The sequence below is a fragment of the Triturus cristatus genome, chromosome 3_1 (assembly GCF_964204655.1).
Source record: "Triturus cristatus chromosome 3_1, aTriCri1.1, whole genome shotgun sequence".
Lineage (NCBI taxonomy): Eukaryota > Metazoa > Chordata > Amphibia > Caudata > Salamandridae > Triturus > Triturus cristatus.
This window is the reverse complement of record NC_140583.1, coordinates 673,012,575-673,031,877: the sequence shown is the minus strand read 5'-3', so window position 1 is coordinate 673,031,877 and position 19,303 is coordinate 673,012,575. Positions and strand designations below refer to the sequence as shown.

At 44.2% G+C, this 19,303-nt stretch overlaps 1 protein-coding gene across 3 annotated transcripts in view; it reads right to left on the bottom strand.

Annotated features, from left to right (window-relative positions):
• The window catches only part of CARS1 (cysteinyl-tRNA synthetase 1), a 465,335-nt gene that overhangs the window by 267,158 nt on the left and 178,874 nt on the right, over positions 1-19,303 (bottom strand). For all 3 annotated transcript variants that reach the window (XM_085644733.1, XM_085644734.1, XM_085644735.1), the window contains 2 exons: positions 7,731-7,819; positions 6,978-7,099 (listed from right to left, as the gene is read on the bottom strand). In XM_085644733.1, coding sequence (XP_085500859.1) covers positions 6,978-7,099; positions 7,731-7,819 — 211 coding nt within the window. The remainder of the gene's footprint in view (positions 1-6,977; positions 7,100-7,730; positions 7,820-19,303) is intronic.

Here is a 19,303-nt window from a genome sequence, read left to right as displayed (position 1 = left end):
GCTCTTTTTTAATGTATGCTAGCCACGGTATATTGGCTAGACGAGAAAGGGCCATAAGTGATTTTAGATCGTTGCGATAATTCACTAGCTCCGGTGTTGCCCACAGCCTCCGCCAATACAATAGGGGCCTTAGTGCAATTTCTTCTTGGATGGATTTAACTCCCAGATCCATTCTAAGTGGGTTAAGTGGTGTGCTGGGAGCTAGGGCCAATAGAGACCTTAAAAACAAATTCTCAAACCTGCCGATGTCTCCGGTTGTGCAGTGCCCCCAAAGCTCGACCCCATAAAAGGTTGCACCCCGTGCTTGCACTTTATAGATCTCGATAATGGGTGCTATGGGTTTGGAGGTGGATGCTCTGTGCATTTTGAGGATCCCACCGCAGGTCTGGGTAAGTCGTAATTTGGCTTTTGCTAACTGAGGGCCCCATTCCATCCTATCTGTGAGTGTGACTCCAAGATATTCAAACACTGTTACCCTATCCAATCTAGCACCATTAAGGGAAGGATTAGGGCCACTTTTTTTAGGCGGATTACATACCATAAATTTTGTTTGAGGGATTAACCTCGAGCCCTCTCAGGGAACAAAATTCGGAAAAACTATCAAGGGCACGCTGAATCCCCATAGGAGATTTTGACACTAAAAGAGTGTCATCAGCAAACATTAGTGCCACCACCTGCTCATTATTAAGTTTGGGGGCGTCAATATCCTTGACTCCCCTAAGGTGGGCCACTAATGCATTAGTGTAAAGGGAAAATAGGGTTGGGGCCAGCACACATCCCTGTCTGACTCCACGAGGAATTTTTATGTCAGGTTGCCCCTCTTTCCACACCTTACTTGGGCAAAATTGTCTTTATGGAGCCGCTTTATAATCCCAAGTAGACAGGCAGGCATCCCCATCTCAGCCAAAACTGCCCAAAGGGTCTGGCGAGGAACTAAGTCAAAGGCTGCTTTGAGATCGACGAAGATAAGGTAGAGACTGCCACCCTCTACCCTCACGGTTTTCCAATAGAGAGGTTGTAAACGAAGAAGTCGGTCCACCGTGGATATCTTCTCTCTAAAGCCAGCCTGGTATGAGGTCAATATTGATTTTTCATCCATCCAGGATTGCACTCGATCTAAGATGATACGTGCAAAGAGCTTCTGGCTAACATCAATTAAACTTATCGGGCGGTAATTATTTGGCAAGAGTGGAGAGCCTTTCTTGAAAATCGGGACTATTTCGGCACCTGTCCAGGTGTTGGGAATAGGTGCGCCGTGGAGTACAGCGTTATAAAGGGAGCAAAGATAAGGGATCCAAACCTCAGGTTGATGCCTATATAAGTCCCCGGGAATTTTATCCAAACCCGGCGTCTTTCCTACTGGGAGCCTATTTACAGCCTTTTTTACTTCCTTGGGGGTTATGGTATCAAGGGGTTCTTCGTTCGAGTTAGAGGAAGGTAAAGGCTCGGTGGCCGTAGCCGAGGGAGCGTATAAACTCTGATAATGATCAGTCCATTGGCCCGGTGCAATATTAGGATCATTGGCCACTAGACCTTCCTTTGTGTCTGATCGAATGATTGCCCAAAATTCCCTCATATCTTTTTTAATTAAAGCTCTTTTGATATCATCCCATTTGTTATTTTCCCATTTCTGCTTGGCCACCTTTACCACCTCCTTATATTCAATTCTCCTCATAGCCACCATTGTCCTGTCACCAGATTTTAATGAAACCAGAAGAGCCTGTTTGGCCCTCGTACATTCAATATTAAACCAGGAGAGGACTTTCAGGGTTTTTTTTGGCTTAGTTACTATTGGGTTCAGAAGATCACCCAGTGTTGTAACCAAGCCTGTATGAATTTGAAGTAGGTAAATTTCCTTATTATCACTGTCCTGGTCAAGAGTGTAACATAATTCTGTGAGGGCTTTATATGTGTCCGAATAAACAGAGCAAATTTTGCCCGGAGATTTAAGAATCAATGGCCATTTAAGCCGTCTTCTGTCACCGGAGAGGAGTAGGGGTCTAGAGTTGTTCTGTAAAGGACAGTTCCCCATCGATAAGGTCAGGTCAAGGATAAAAGCATTGTGGTCACTATCCTGGCGAGGTTAGATCATAAAATCCCTAATCCTAGACCATGTTTTGGCCTCTACCATAATGTAATCAATGCGTGAAGTCTGCCCAGGTCGATTAAAAGTGTGATTCCCCTCTAGGTCCGATAGAGTGCGCCCGTTGCAGGCTCTCAATGAGTTAGCGAGTGTTAGGGAGTTTATTTGCAGGGCTAAAGGTGTCCATGCCTTAATGGGTGAAATTTGGAGGGCCGGTATGGACCACTGTTCATCCTCTTCTCTGGCAATGGAATCAATGAGCCCCGGAAAAGGGCTCAAACTGGCAATTAAAATCGCCGGAAACAATCAGGATACCCTTGTCCACTACTGTTTGGATAAATTTATCCAGGATTTCTAATGTGGGAGATTCACTACCCGACTTGGTAGGACGGGAGTAAACGTTGATAAAAATAAGGCTAGACCCAGAGGGGAATGTAAGTAATATGCATTGCAAATCAATGCTAGGGGTGATAATTTTAGAGATTACACATCCCAAGTGTGACCCTATAAAAATAGACAGCCCCCCAAATGGTCTTCCCCTAGGACCTGTAAGGGCTAGGTTATTAACTGTATGAAAGCCCTTTTTTGTAAATTCTTCTTTAGCCCAAGTCTCCTGGAGCAAACAAATGTCGTGCTGGTTGATGAAGTAGTTCCAGTCAGGGCAGAGAAGTTTGTTTACAATGCCCGCGACATTCCAAGATAATATTTTTAGATGGTTGTTTGGATGGATGTTATCTCTTTCTAATTGCGAGGCAGAGGACGAGGGAGAAGAAGAGTGCAAAGTCAACTCCATGGATGTAACATTGAGAGGATGGAGGTCATTGGGGGTAAGAATATTTTGGGGAACGGTATATAAAGGAGGGGAGATTGGACTGGTTGTAATGCCCAAACATACAGGATTTATTTTTGCTGGGATAATCCCGGCCACCTGGGCACGTGTGGAGCCTGGGATAGGGTTGATCGGAGTGTTACCATCAATAATCAAAGAACACGACAAAACCCTTTTATCTAGTGTTAAATTGATCGAACCAACCAGTCAATCAACATCCTCTAACGGAGCGAATCGATTGTGCACAGGAATTCTAAAGGGTGGAATATTCAGGTTGAACCTCTGTGGGATATTTTGGGATAACCCAAAGTCTGTAGCAATAGGGGCAGTTCGGTGAGGAACGGACACCCAGGATAGTTGAGGATAAAAAAATTCAAGGGGAGAAACGTTAATTGAGGCTCGATAGCCTGAGAGTGATGTGGGTTGGGCAAATATTTTTTGGTTTATCTGCGGGTGTCTAAAATTAATAACCACACAATCCCCCCTCAAACTTTTTTCCGTTGGTCCTATCCATGCAACCCTTCTCACCATCAAAATCTCATTGGCCATCTCATATGGGAATTGTTTATGTCTTGCCAACCAAAAAAGAACTTTATTTCGTAAGTCTAAGTGATTTTCCTTTGTGCCTTCCTTAAGTTCAGGAACACCCGTCAATATTGTCACGTACGGGGATGCCGCTGGGGGAAGATTGATCGTTGGCAACTTTGCAGTAATAATCTCATTGTTGTTATCAGAACGATTTTTACAAATCGCAGTAGGAGTAGCTATGATTTCACTGCTGCTGGGGTTCCCCACTAGAGGAATGGGATTACTTGGGCATAGGTCTTGTAAGTGAGAGTTATGTGAAGAGGGCCTTCTAATGCCATTATTTACAAGGGATTCTTCTGTCGGTATACAGACTTTAGTTGCCTTGGCTAGCCCAGTTTTGCGTTGAGCAAATACTAAATCTGATGATGGGGTCTTGGCTACAAGCAGCCCATCGTTTTGAGCGTTCGAAGTACTAACCGTGGAATCTTGGACAGGGTCAGTATGTGCTTTCATGAAACTTTGGACTAATTTTAGGATTGGGGCTACCTCCTCTTTTATAATAGACCTACATTGGCCAACAATATCAGTCACCACTGCATGTAACCAGGGTGGATATGGTGTGTCCTGGGAAGGTGTTGGTGGTAAGGTAGTGGCAGGTGTTTGAGTGCTAGAATGTATAGTTCCCTTTAACGGACTCCCCTTAGTCTTCTTACTCTTTTTTCCAACCCTAGTAGTTTTCCTTTTTCCCCTGGTTTTGGGGGATATAGAAATAAAACCCTCAGTATCCATAGATGTTAATATAGGATCTTGGGTAGTGACGACCGATAGGGAACAGTTCTGACTAGTATGTGGTTCATTTGGATCTAGCTCGATTGAATGGACAGATGACCCCATAGATGGAAGCTCGGGAGTTAAAGAAAGACGACGTTCTGTCAATTCAATTTCTGAGGTGACCACACCAATAGCTTTCTGGAGCACTCGATCTATTGCAGTCGGCAGTTTAGCCTCAGGTGGTCTTGGTTTTATTTGGTGGTGTTTGGTAACACATGCACGAACCCCTTGAACACGTTTAGTGAGAGTAGGTTTAGGCATGATGCAACAGGTGGTATCATATTCCTATTCACATATGAGAAATGTATACTCTATGTAGCTATGAGAAACATCTGTATGAAAATACGAGGGGTGTGTTGAATAAGCTCCAAAATGTGGGCACCAGGTGACGGTACATGGCACTTGGTAGTGTGATGAATGAGGAAGCGCTAGAGATAAACATGCACTTTTACAGTTTGCGTTATGTTGGTAGCACTGTATAGCTCTGTCCCTTGACAGTACTGGTAATTGTTCTTAATCCCATTTTGTTTGCCGTTTGTGGCACGGGGTCGTCCATTCTCTGAACTTATGGATCTGGGAGAGGTATTACGTGTGGCGATGGAGTGAGTGTGAATCCAAGATATGCCTGGATAGTCTGTATAGCAGATCGCATTTATCTGGCTGCCACAATAAAACATTGAATAAGGAGATTTGCCAGGATGCACTATGTCATAAATGTTATAAAAAGGATTTTGGTGTTCAGGGTATGTGACTATTTGAGACCTGTAGGGTGGACTATGTTAGATAGCATATTGATGGGGCAGTATACACGTACTGGTGGAGGAGGGAGAAGAGGGGTGCAAATGAATCTAGATGGACCTTAGTCAATAGGGCAATGAGAGGAGTTTGTGCTCTATAGATTTGGCTTTACCCATTTGGGGTGGTTATAAAATCTGCTAAACTAGTATTCTAGATAAAACGAATAGACGAGAAAAAAAAAAATAAAAAGAGGAAATCCAGATCCATGAAATGCTTCTTACCCCAATCTCCTACAAACGAGAAGAGACAGTACTGAAGGCACCCATAAGATAGAGAAGGATCAGTGGAGCTGGTCCTCCTCAATCAAACATTGCACCCTGAGACACGCAGGAAGAATCCTGATTAATCAGAATTTAGAACAGAATTTAATTCAAACAGGTTGACATATGCAAATTCTCAGAACATTCAGTAATTTTACAATTCAAGGAGCAAAGAGAAAAAGATCTTTAATACAGGAGACAATTGTTCTCTTAAAGGAGGCAGGAACAAAGGTAATGGAGCGAGAAATCTTTAAGATAGGAGTGACAATGAAATCGAAAGCAAGTTTAAAAAAAAAAAACTCATACACTGAAGAGCCTGAAGAGAAAGTTTCACATGTAGAAAAATCCTAAATCAATTGCGTGAAAACTGAAAGAAATTGTCCCGATAGATAAAGGGAGACAAATAGGTTTATAAAAAGGTCATTACATGGGCCTGAAGCAGGAAATAACCAGCAAAGGAGAATGAAGGAATTTTCAAAGATCTTCACAGAGTTTTTGCAAAGTGAGTATTGTTGCATTCATGATTTTTGAGTTCAGCACGATTTCATAAGCTTCCTATGAAAGGTTATTAGCAGGATAGATAATACTTGAAAAGAAGGCGGAAAGTGATTTACACATAGTTCCTTCATACTGGTCTTCGGCCATAAAATATTTAAGTCTACAAGTTGAAGAAAATATTCCTTCACCACTTTTTGTTTTAATCTCTTCAGTAATGCATACCGCTTTAAGAAGTCCCAGGAATAGCATAAAGAGCTGAAAAACCCCCAAAATTACATGACATGTAGAATAGACATAATGTAATTAAATGTAACTTTTCCTTAACATAACAGAAAAAAGCAGATGTATAATTATTTGAAATACAATACAGGCGAAATTACTTTTCTATTACAACGTGGTCCAGGGAAGTGATTAACAAATCAATATTGGCACATAATGACAGACTTAGTGGCAGAGGACTAGTTAAGTTAGCACATTAAGGTTTCATCATTCCACTGAGCCAGAAATGCTCTAGCCCTATTCTGAATATACAGGTAACGGCTTGGCTTTAAATTTGGCATAGCAGAAGGCCCACTACAAATTGGGTGGGCTTCACCCCCTACTGATTTGCAGTTTCCTTGCACCCATTTAGAAGTAAGGAAAGTGGCAGGTTTCTGACGGCACAGCAGAGACTTGCTCCACCATCAGAAACCTCTGACCCTGGTGGCCCATATGCCACGGAAAGGTAACAGCTCAGTTGTGTTAATTCCTGAATAGGATAACCCCAGGGGTCTGGCCAGAAAAATAAAACAATGTCCCTGGTGTGTAGAGACTAAACTCACTGCGTGTCGTGGACGTTTCTTTGTCCTGCACAATGAAACATCTTTGGAGGTTTCATTATGAAAAACAAAAATTAGGTAAGATAGTAGCTTTAACATGGCAGTAAATCAGAAAGAGGGACATCTCATAATAAAGCAAGCAGCCATTCACTCGGAAGCTGAAGCCAGGGCTTTATTGACTCAGTGGGCCACCCATCCTAGCCAAAATGCAGCACTGAGTGTTTTAAAACCTTATGGTGATGCTCACTTTAATTTCATCCACTTCAGAAATAAACCTTTCCTTTCATTCTTAGTCCTGGATTTAGAGTAATAAACCAATCAGTACAGATTACCTTCGCCCTCCTGAAGAGCCTTTTGATCTCCAACAGCTTCTGGGACCAACTTGGCATAAGAGTGTTTTTCAGAGGCATCAAACTTCACTGTGTCAAAGTACACAGATCCATTTGACAGATAACTGCAAGATAAAATAGTAGATGATGTTAAACATTTATACTTTGTGCAGCAAGCAAGATGTGTTTTTCTAGGGCAAACTGCTGGCATACTTCACACATCATTGCCAAATTGCCTAACAGTAATTGTTTTGTGTGGAACCTGGCCTCTGTATCACAAAAGTCACTTGAGATCACAATAGAAATCGAATTCAGACATCTGTAGGAGTACCGAAACCCTCACATGCTCAATGACAAACTTTTACAGTTCAACTTAATGGCAACGCTGTGGAAGAGTCCTTGATAATTAACGCTTCCAAAATGAAAAGGTGAATCCCAATGAAGAACAGGTTCCACTTAACAATGCATCTTTATATTGATACAGGCCGTAAATCTGATGAAATAATTCACATTGGTTGAATAATTTGGTCTCACCATTGGAGATAATAGTAGTACCAAATGACAGGTCGGCAAATATACTTGGTGAAATGAAATCACTACACTCAGTAGAGTACTGTCATAAGGCCTTAACCAATTCTAATTAATTAAGTGAAACAATAACACCATGAGCTTATAAATACATTTAAACTAATTCAGAACAAAAATCACTTTCTGCTGTATTAGAATGTTCAAACATTTAGAAGAAACAAATCTTACCCGTAACCATTAGCCAAAATCCTTTCAACAAATTCCACAATTTCAGGAACATATTCACTAACCCGAGTGAGTACATCTGGAGGCAAAACCTGATGAGAAATGGAACAGGATTAGTAATTTACATATGAGTTTAATTTGAATATCTACATATAGCAATAATCATTTTGTACAAGAAAATAATTTAGTAAGGGACCTAACATAGAAAGAAGATAGGAATACATCTTCGGCACATTTATAATATACAGAAGGTATCAAATTGCCTGATGTTTCTTATTTGTAAAGGCTGGCCATATTTAGGGCCAGATGTACGACCATTCCGTTTTGCGGGTCGCAAATTGCGATTTTTTGCGACTCGCGGAATGGACTAATGTGTCTGAGACACTTTTAGCGATTCTTAATAGGGTCGCAAATGACCTGCCTCATCAATATTCATGAAGCAGGTCGCAGTTTGCAACCCATTGGGAATGGGCAATAACACAGGGATAGTGGCATGCTGGGGACAGCAGACCACATGACTAAGTATGCTTTTTAAATAAAGAAACCCATTGTTTTCGAATGCAGCCCGTTTTTCTTAAAGGAAAACTGGATAATTTTTTTTAAAAAAATTAAAAGCTTTCCTTTTCATTTTTTAAGGGCAGAGTGGTCCGTGGGACCACTGCCTGCTCCTAAAAAATATTTTCGCTGCCAAACACAAATGGTAAGGGGTCCCGTTTGCGACTGGCGTACCACTAACTTGAAGTTGGTGGTACCTGCGATTGCTTTGGGACCGCAGTTGCAATCGTAAAACAATCATACATCCGCCTTCGACTTGCTATTGGGAAGGAACGCCCTTGGCAGGCCCCTTCCTAATAGCGACTCCCAAACCCTTTTGTGCGAGTTGGTAACAGGTTACCGAATCGTAAATAGGGTCTGTACTTGCTACAACCCTTTTTAGCAGTCGCAAACGGCCCGATTTTGCGTTTGCGACAGTTAATAAGGGTCATAAATCTGGCCCCTAGTCTCTAATGATGAAGTATAAGAAAAAACTAATTTCAAGTAATTTGAGTTATAATTTTCATGACATTCATCAGCAGGTACAACTTGGTTGCTTAGTCATGGATTTTGATCTTACACACAATTAACTCTTCAAAGTTAGTTTCACTGGTTCAAGTTTTTGTCAGACTTTTAGGTGTAATATACAGTATTATGTAGTAAGAAGAGTTATGTAGTTGTAGAGAGTAATGTTTAGAAGAAATGTGGTGTTGTATACCTGAAGAAGAAGAAATTAGGTGATGTCTAACACTAGGAGCTTATATATGTTATAAAACCATTAAAGGAGTTGAGGGATATAGAAATTGGTTGTACTGTACATCTGAACAAGTGACAAGAGGAGAGAGGAGTAGGCTAGGATCTAGAATATGGTTGAAGAATGGGAAAGGTGGGGAGGAGGCAAGGAGCTACAATACAACTAAACAAAAGCAGGGAGAGGGCTAAGACTAGGAGTGTGAGATAGAACTAAGAGCTTGTATAGTCATAAAGAATGACTGGGGGAGTAATAGAGCTAGGACTAGGGGTTGTATGATGGAACAATGTAGGGAAATACTTTGCATGCCTTTACAATGCATTTTTTATCCCACATTTATTTTTAGAACGCATGTGCTTTTACAACGCATGCCATTACCAGACATTATATATATATAAAAACTATTTACTTGTGGGGGGGGAAAGGGGGGGACCCCCCACACCCATAACTTACCGTAAATGTGTGGTAAAGGCATGCGTTGTAAAGGCATATATGTTGTAAAAACCATCCGTGGTAAAAATATGCCTGGTGAAGGAACAATGTAGTAAAGACCTTGTTGTAAAGGTTGTTTCCCGGACTAGGATCTAAGCTAAGATTGACAAATAAATTAGAAATGAGGTGAAAAAAGTGGATCAAGGAGCAACTGCATATGGGAACAAAGAAGTGAGAAGACCAACACTAGCAGCTATCGAATACCTCAAGAAGATGAAGAGAGATAACAGCAAGAGCTAATGTGCTGTTATGTGCTTTGTCCTCTTCGTGCTTTGTGAACTCATATTACTTTAATTTATTCATATATCGATTATTATTTACGTACATATCTATGGATTTAAAACTGGTTTCTTTTACATATGTTCACAGTATAATGATACTTTGGTATCAGTTGTTAGTGCATCCCTAGTTCACTGGATACAAACTTATACAACATATTTAGTAAGAAACAGTCGTTTTAGACAAATATGCACCAGAATTCATGTTTATTTTCGCACCTTATATCACAAATCACAAAGCTCGTTTTTTTCATATCAATGAGAAACAGTATATATACACACGATGTGTGCACTAGCGTTTTAGCAAGAGTGAAGTTTCAGCATTCCAAAATGGAAAAGAACACTGGGAATGTAAACATAAAAAGGCCAAAGAGCTGCTTTAAAACACAAAGCAGTATTGTAAGAAAGAGCTCTCTTTCTGCATGGTTGTCCCCACTTTTTGCTGAGCTGCTGATGTACTCTGACTGAGTGTGCCCTGGGCTCCTGCCAATTAGGTACCCAGGGCCTATGTTATTTCCCTAAAACAGCCCCTGGTAAATGGTACCACAGGTATCCAGGGCACTGTGACCAGGGAACGCCTCTAAAGGTAGCATCCACTTATTGTGCCACCTTTAGAGGCCCTGTACCTTTACACTCACACACTGCTTTTCCAGGCTGCGTGTTTTGGTGCAGAACAAAGTGAAGAGTCGACATGGCACACATCCCTGAGTGCCATGCCTACAACCCCCTGCCCTGGAATAGATTAGTCACCCCTCCATCTGGGTGCACTATACCAGGTGCACTATACAAGTGCATGAACCCTGTACCCCTACAGTGTCTAAGCCAATTCTTAGACATTGTAAGTGCAGTAAGGCCATTAAGAGTATATGGTGCTTGGAGTTTGTCATTACGTACTCCACAGTACCATAATAGCTTTACTGAAAACTGAGAAGTTTGGTATCAAACTTCTCAGCACATTAAACCCACAATGATGCCAGTGTGGGATTTAATGAAAAATGCACACAGTGGGCATCTTAGAGATGTGCAAAATTACCGAACACTAGTCTCCAGGCTGAGTGGCTGCTCACCAGCTGCCACCACCAGACATGTTTCTAGACCCATGGGTCGAGAGCCTGCTTCTCTGGGGGTCTGAAACAATGGACATCCTGAGACGGGTACCAAGCCTGCTACCCCAGGATGGGCAGGGTCCACAAAGGGGAAGCTTCAAAGGCTTGCCACCTTTGTGAGCTTCCCCAGGCCTTTCGCTGCTTCCAGCAACTGGTCCCCACCAGTTCTGACCCCCACTTTGGGCTGAAGAACTGGCAGGAAAACCAAGTGAGGAAGGGAGGTGTGCCCACCTTTGCAAACCCCACCCCTCAGGTGGGGGAGGCGAGGTGAAGCACAATTCTCAGTCCCCGACCCAGACAACCAGAGTGAGGCATATGCCGACTCCCACTGGAGAGTGGCATAATAGGGGGGGTACCCACCCCAAGGAAGGGACCCATAGGTCCCAACCTTTACTTACCTGTAACGCCCCTAAATCTAGTATTTAGGGACACCCCAGAACCTTGCCTCCTCAGACAAGAAATGACCAAGAAGAAAAGAAGAAGGACCTTACAGCCGTGCCAAAGCTAAGAAGAGGAGGACGCCCACTGACTTGGCCCCAGCCTTACCAGCCTGTCCTCACCTTGAACCTGCAGAAGTGAAACTCTGATGTGTCCTGCAGCCAGCAACCTCAAGAACCCCCAGGACCTGCCCTTCCTCTCAAAGAAAAGACTTTGTCTCCCGTGAACACAGGATTTGTTCACCCAGAGACTCCAGCTGCAGCCAAATCAACGCGTGTGCACCACTCTGCACCCATCACCCACGGCCTGAGTTCGAGTGGCCCAACACCACTCCGGCGATTCTGACCCGAGATCTGGTGATCTCTGGCCTGCCTCGAATCTCCCAGTGAAGCCTGCAGCCTCTTTCCGGAGGATCCCCCCGACCGGAGCTGGTAAGAGAAACCCGGTGCCTAAAGACACCCCTGCACCCAAAGCCCCACAGCCTTGGGTGGCCCAACCGACGGTATCCCAGCATCCCCAGGCATCCCAACTTACCTCTCCAACTGGTGGTCACCTCCAGAAAATCTTTGTTTCCAAGCCTGTAGTCTTTGTTGAAACCGGAGAATCCCCAGTGAAATCAACAGGGCACCCAATGCCAAACCAGCACCCTGCACCCAGCCGCCCCTGCGGTTGCACTTTTTGTGCTAAACAAGATCCCCCTTCGCCCTGAGCTTAACACCAGGAGCTTTGCTCCCACAACCCAGTGGCCTGCTCGTAAGCAGCCACAAACCGGAGGCCCCCTAATCCTCATTGGATAACAATGGGCCTCAGCACTTCTTACCCGGTCGCCCTAGTGCCGCTGAGGGTGTAACAAGAGTGCATCCTTGACCCCGGGGGAATCCTTGTTCTTACCACAGAAATTCAACCCCAAAGACCGAATACTTACCTGGTAACCGTTAACTTAATTTCTCTCCATAGGAATCTAGGAATCTCAGAAAAATGATGTGTGGAGTTGCTTTGTATGGAAACCTGAAAAATTACTATTGTGCAAAACTGATTTTACTTCCCTTTTCTCTAGGAAACGTCCCAGTGTGATATCTAGGCATATCACACTGAGTAGAAAAAGTAACTTAAAAAGTAATCTAAAAAGTAACGAAAAGTAATCTGTACAGTAATTTCAATACCATGACTTACCTGTATTCCTAACAACTACATTTGAACTTGCATTCACTTGTAAACACTGCATAATATCTTGCAAAGCATTTATTTCACTTACCTGTGCCTGGCTTGGCTTGGGTCTAGAAAGAAAATAACTTAACAATATTTTTATACAAACAAAATTGGTACGAGTTCAGTCTTTGAATGTGTGACATCATTTGCTGATTGAGTGTGTACAACAAATGCTTAACACTAGCCTCTGATAAAGCCTTACAACTCTCCCACACTACCACACATAGAAAGTAAGTTGCTATCTACTTTTACCTCTGCCTACCTTTGGGGTTCCACTGGACTCTATGCACACAATACCTCATTTTGGTATAGTATATACAGAGCCAGCTTTCTACAAGTATCAGCCGGATTTATGAAGTTCACAGGGGCTGCACTCCCACCTCCCTCTGCTTCCGGACCCCTAGGTATCGCCAAGCTCTCAGTCAGGTCACTCTTGCGGTTTGAGCCAGACTACCAGTCAAGGAAAAATCTGATAATGAAAAGAAAGATTGAGGAGAGCCTCTTGATTCTTGTAAGATTCATGAGGCTCATTAAAGCTATGAGCCCCGAGAGTGTTGCTCCCTCAGAACAAATAGTTAGCTGGAGAACATCCCTCCCAGTGAGATCTGTCTCCACCACAGAGGTGGGAGGCGGCCAAGCAGTACTACGTGCCATATTCGCATCCACCCCAGCAATTTTGTGGTTCTTTATGTCAGTAACCGTGTTCGTCTTCAATGGAGGGACTTGGAAACCACACATAGGTATATGCATCGTAGACAGAGTAGGAACAGCAGGTACATATAAAGGGGTGGCAGAGACAAGCAGGTCCAAACATTTGAGGCCAAAGACGTCCACCATAGTTCTTTCCACAGAAGGTTGTGAAGATCCATTAGAAAGTATTTATGGCGGAAGGTCTAGCGGATTGCCAATTCCTTGATTGTATGTAGCAGAGTGGATCCCCCCAGTAGATTCCGAGGTTCCAGTCCCTCTGGCCCCTCCTTCTCCAAGTCCTCCTCTTTAGCTTGATAATTTTCCCCTGTATGGGGAAAACGCCAAACATTCCAGGTTTTCAGTAATATCAGCAGTCCCATGGGGCTGCTTGGGCTCTCTGAGCAAAGCCCAAGACTCTTAGGGCTCCTTGTCTGGTCACATTCTGCACTTTGGCAGTGGATGCAGCAACCGCTTTGACCTCCCCTGTCACCTGGTTGTCAGCTGCACCCTCATCGATTGCACATGGCATGAACGTGATCGGAGAACTCTTGCCCCCTGACCGGCTCCACTTTGATGATCAGCCTCATTATCTTGTGCCGCACCCCCGAGGGCCCAGCATTCTGACCTTCGCCTCCTTCTTCCGCGTTGAGGCCACAAGAAGAGGAGCCCCCAGGCAGCATGGCAAGAATCCTCAGCCTTGCTCGAGCACTGGTTGCTCTATCACGGGGAACTTTGGGTGGTAAAGGGCCAACAGGTGAGTGGCACATTAAGGATGGCCACCTGCGGGTCACAGTTCGGACGCAAGTACAGTAAAAGGTGGCAATACAGGAGCGGCTCATAATGGCAAAATGTTAATATCCTTAGCTGGATGGGTGGGAAGATGGCATACCTTCTCTTAGCCCCAGAGAGGTGCAGGACAGCATCAGCCATGCGCTGCCATATTTTTCACCTTAATATGACGGAATCTGTTGGTGATACCAGCAAGGATGAGTTATTATGGAATCCTGAGGGAGTAGAGCTACACCTTAACAATAAAACTCTACGAGAGGTACGTTCTACGGCACCCCTGTTGCCCACTACCGAAAATGAAAATCTCTCCCTTTAGGATCATCCACCGAATACCCTCTCTGCCCCCAACGCAAAAATCCAGGCAGTTAGGTCAGTCAGTGCTTACTCTTACAGACTCTCCTTCTCTTGCATCCATCTATAACCTGCTTCAACTTCACAGGGAGGAATATAACAAGCACTGGCATAGCCAATAGGTCTCGCATTTGGACCTTTTAAGTGTTTAGCCATGCAACAGTTGCATAACTAAATACTTATAAGGTCCCAAAAAGCGAGACCTATTGGCTATGCAAAGCGGCCGTGCGGCCAAAGTGATCGCGATCGTGATCACGATCAAACATCAAAGCGGCCGCGAAAGTGAAAGTAATTGCGGTAAAGCACGGCGTGCGCGCCCGCGCACATGCACTGTACCTCTATGCTGGCCTGGTAGCACTTTTTGGAGCCCTCTCAATAAGTCTCGCCAGACCAGCGCATGCGCTGGGTCAGGCGAGACCTAAAAAGGACTCACTGGCTTTGAAAGCCTCTCATGTAAAAACACAAGTGGTATTGCAGAAGATGTCCACAAATGTTGATGTTCTCCACGGCCAGCTTATCAACATGAAATCTCAATCTGCTAGCCCGGTGGAGTCAACACAAGGTATCAAAGACCAAAGAAAGCAACAAGATTGCAGATTCCATACCATGTCATGGAAGCTGGAAGATGTTGCAATTGAATGTGGCAAAATAATCTCCGTATATTGGGATGCCAGAGGTAAATTACATTTGGTTATTTGGGCCATGTACTGTTGTTACGTTCTTTAACCTTTTCTCTAATATTCACTTTTTTCTATTTATATCAGTCTTTCCTGTCTTTTTGGGTGGGCATGCTCATGTTATTCTACATACCGACTGCCCCTGGAGGTAGGGTTCACTGATGGCTGGGTTGACAACGTAATGCATGGGAGTGGGGGGCAGCGGAGAGGATGGGTGTGGCTCCACACCCAAGATACTAAAGACCTACCGGGCAGAGCAGGCAGGAATCGGTTTGGGTGTCTGAGGATGAGGCGGGGACTTGGTGGCCTTGGGCTGTTGTGTGCTGTAAGAGATTGTACGATGCTTTGAATCAAAGCCCATTATTTGGGGAGTGGGGAGGGGGGCTGGCAGGGTTTCATAGGGGTAAAAAGAGGAGGCATAGTATCAGCGGTATATGTTCTAAATCATTATACAATGCATAGAAGTATGTTTTTGTTACCAATAGATAATACTGCTTGTGGTTGCAACCAGGGGTTATAGATCCTTAGCTGGAATATCAATGGTATGCATTCAATTCCCAAGGTTAGATATATCAGAGAAGAACTAAGCACTCCTAATCCTCATCTTCTTTGTGTATAGAAGACTCTTCTCACCACCAGTGAACTTCATAAGCTGAATGGCCTTGGTTATATCACTCTAGCTGTAACCAAGATTGACGTCCCAAAGAGGGGGGTGGCCTTACTTTCTAAGGGCAAGGAATGGTGTACTAATCGTATTTAAGCTAGACAGGTGAGTTGATTGCACGTATAGACAATGACAGTGTACCATTAATGGTATGCATGGTTTATGCAACTAATGCTGATGACCCAACGATGTTTAATTTTCTTTTAGGCAAGCTCAGCATGTGGCCGGTTCCAATGGTAACTTGTGGGAACTTTAAACTGGTCATACATCCATGGGTGGACTCAACAGCGTCCTCAATAGTAAGCCAGGGGTGTATGAGAAGGTTCAGGGTGGCTAGCAAGCAAATAATCACCACACACGCTCTCTGCAACGCTTGGAGGGCCGGTCACAGGTACAAACCTGGTTTTAAGTTCCAGTTTATCCCGCCTTGCACATTTTCTCGCTTAGATATGTTCCTTGTGAGCCACAGCCTTTTACCCTCTGTGTCCATTAAATTAAATCCTAGGATTGTCTCAGATCACAACCCACTATCGCTATTCATCAAGTCAAGTCATCTGTGACATTCCCCATCTCCATTCTGATGGACTTTTGCTCGCACGTCATTGTTGGATCCTGCATATATTTGTTTTATGGGCTCTGGCCTGAGGGAATTTATTAGTACCAATAGAGGCTCTGTCAACCTAACAATAGTCTGGGGTGCCCTAAAAGCCTTTGTCCGGGTCAGACCATCAGCTATACTATCCTTAAAGTCAAGGAAGGAAAGGCTATGGAGGCTAGGCTACTGGACAAACTCATCCAACTTGAGTTGAAATACTAATCTCACCATAGGTATCCAAATCGTCATGACAGTGTCTCAGATATATTTGGACAATTGACTATGTTGCAGTCACAGCTGAAGAAAATGATCTGGGACATGGCTTGTTCCAAAACTGTCCCAAACGTGTCCCAAAACTCCTTCCTTTGCTGAAAAAATCCTTACTCAATCCCGCTACCCCGGCTAGTTATCGCCCAATTTCACTCCTCCCAGCGGTGGCTAAGGATTGTGAGAAGGCCGTTCAGAAGCAGCTCTCTGAGTTTGTTGAGAGCTCTGGCACCCTCCACCCTGCACAATCGGGTTTCAGGGCCTCCCATAGCACCGAGACGGCCCTAGCTGAGGTGGCAGAGGCTATTAGAGAGTGCCTGGATGCTGGCGGCAGAGCGGCTCTGGTGCTATTAGACCTCTCTGCCGCATTTGACACCGTGCCACACCGCCAACTTTTGGCACGGTTGTCTCACATCGGCATCTCTGATCAGGCGTGGGAGTGGACTGAAACTTTTTTAGCCAACAGAACACAGCAAGTATGGCTGCCTCCGTTCTCCTCATCACCGCGAAGCCTGACAACAGTGGTCCCTCAGGGCTCAACATTGAGCCCTCTTCTTTTTAATATCTACATGACACCCCTTATTTATCTGGCAGAGGAGCTGGGCGCTAAGATCAAAGCTTATGCTGATGAAACCCAGCTCCTCTTCACATGGAAGAAAACTGATTTCTCCCCGATCATTGCTAAAAACTGTCTGGCGGAAGTTTTTAAATGGCTAGCGCAGGCCCAACTAAAATGCAATGAAGAGAAATCTGAGGTGCTCCTTTTTGGATCCTTCCCCCGCACTTTAGAGAAGACATCTGGTCGGTGGGTTACCCCATGCCTAAATCTACGGGGAGCCTGGCGAAAAATTTGGGGGTTTGGTTCGCGAGGAATTGAGATTTCTGCCTCAGATCAATAGACTGGCCGGGGTGTGCTTTGGCACACTGAAACGCCTCAAGAAGTTTTTGCCACTACTGCCCAAAGTGGCCAAAGAGATGGTGACCCACGCCCTCATCTTCTCATGTCTGGACTACGCCAACGCTCTGTACATTGGTCTTCCGACATATCAGCTAAAAAAGCTGCATATTGTCCAGAACGCATTGGCTAGAGCCCTACTGGGTATTCCGGGAAGGCGAGGCAGACTCTACGGGATCTGCACTGGCTCCCGGTTGGCCAACCTATTTTGTTTAAAGCTCTTACACTTGCCCACGGTGCTCTTTACAAGGCTGGGCCTCAGTATCTCAGAAGTCGGTTCACCTTTTATGTGCCACCCAGACATTTACGTTCTACAGGTCAATGCCTCGTTGCTGTTCCCGGTTCTGCCTGTCAAGAATGGGAGGCAGCTCCCTTTCTGTCAGAGCGGCCAGGGCTTGGAATGCCCTGCCCTTTGAACTGCAGAACACCGGCGACCTCCGGCGACCTCAGGCTGTTTAAAAAACATCTAAAAACTTTGTTATTTAAGTAAATCTTCCAGCCAGGTCTGCCCCTCTCGGTCTCCACTATTTGGCTTTCGCGCCGGGAAACTTCCGAGTAGCTGTGCGCGCTATAAATGGAGGATAACATAACATAACAAGCATTGGGCGAAACACCTGCTGTGTTTCGAGAATAGTGAGGAGATGGGTCATTTATTGGCCTTTAAACCTAAAGAAAAGAACAACAAAAACCAGATTCGTGCTAGAAGATTCACCAAAAGACTTCTAATATGCCCCATGATATTAGAAGTCTTCCATCAATTTTACTCAAATCTTTACACAGAAGACTGCCATGATACCCAGGGTATGATGGGCTCCTATGTCCGGGCATAAGGCTTAATAAAGTCACTTTGGAGCAAAGGGCTGCGTTGGACACTCAAATTACTATGGTTGAGATCAAAATGGCCATTACACAATTAGCATTGGGTATGGCACTTGGCCCGAATTATATCCCAACAGAATTCTACAAACAGTTAAAAAATATGTTCACTCCTCTTTTTTGTGAACTTGTAAATTCTTCAGCTTTTTAGCATCAATGCCTCCATCCTGGGGGGACGTACATATCCATATTTGTTAAGAGGGATAAAGATCCACTTAATTGTGGTTCATATCGCCCCATATCATTGATAAATTATGACACTAAAATCTACAATCGGGTATTATCAAATCGACTTGCAGCAGTGATGACCCAGTTAATAGATTCGATGCCACATAGATGGGACACCACCTTCCACATTAACCTAGCCATTTCTGCCCTGGACATCGCAGGAGAACAGAAAAGATCAGCCTGGATGATCCTGTTGGATGCTGAAAAAGCATTTGACTGGGTCTCCTGGCGGTACCTTTGGACAGTTATGTCTGAGATGGGATTTGGGCCAGAGTTCATAACAAAGGGCAAGTCGCTCTACTCTTCCCTAACAGCTAGTATCACATGTATGGGAATACATTCCAGGCCCATTTAGATCAGTTGGGGAAGCAGACGGAGATGCCCCCTCTCCCCACTGCCATTTGCTCTTTAACAGGACTCATATATTTATGTATTGAAACATTCTACTTCAATTCCTCGCCTGAGGCTGCTCAACTGGAAGGTTAAGCTTCTAGCATATGCTGACAACACTGCAATGTTTACATCATCTGCAGTGAATGCACTGCCAGCAATTGCTGCCACATAATTTGGCAAAGTCTCAGGGTATAAACTGACCATTTATAAGACAAAGGCCATACCTAATATTGAATCTTATAATGGTGATTCACGGAATGTGACTGACTGGATATTTGGGTGT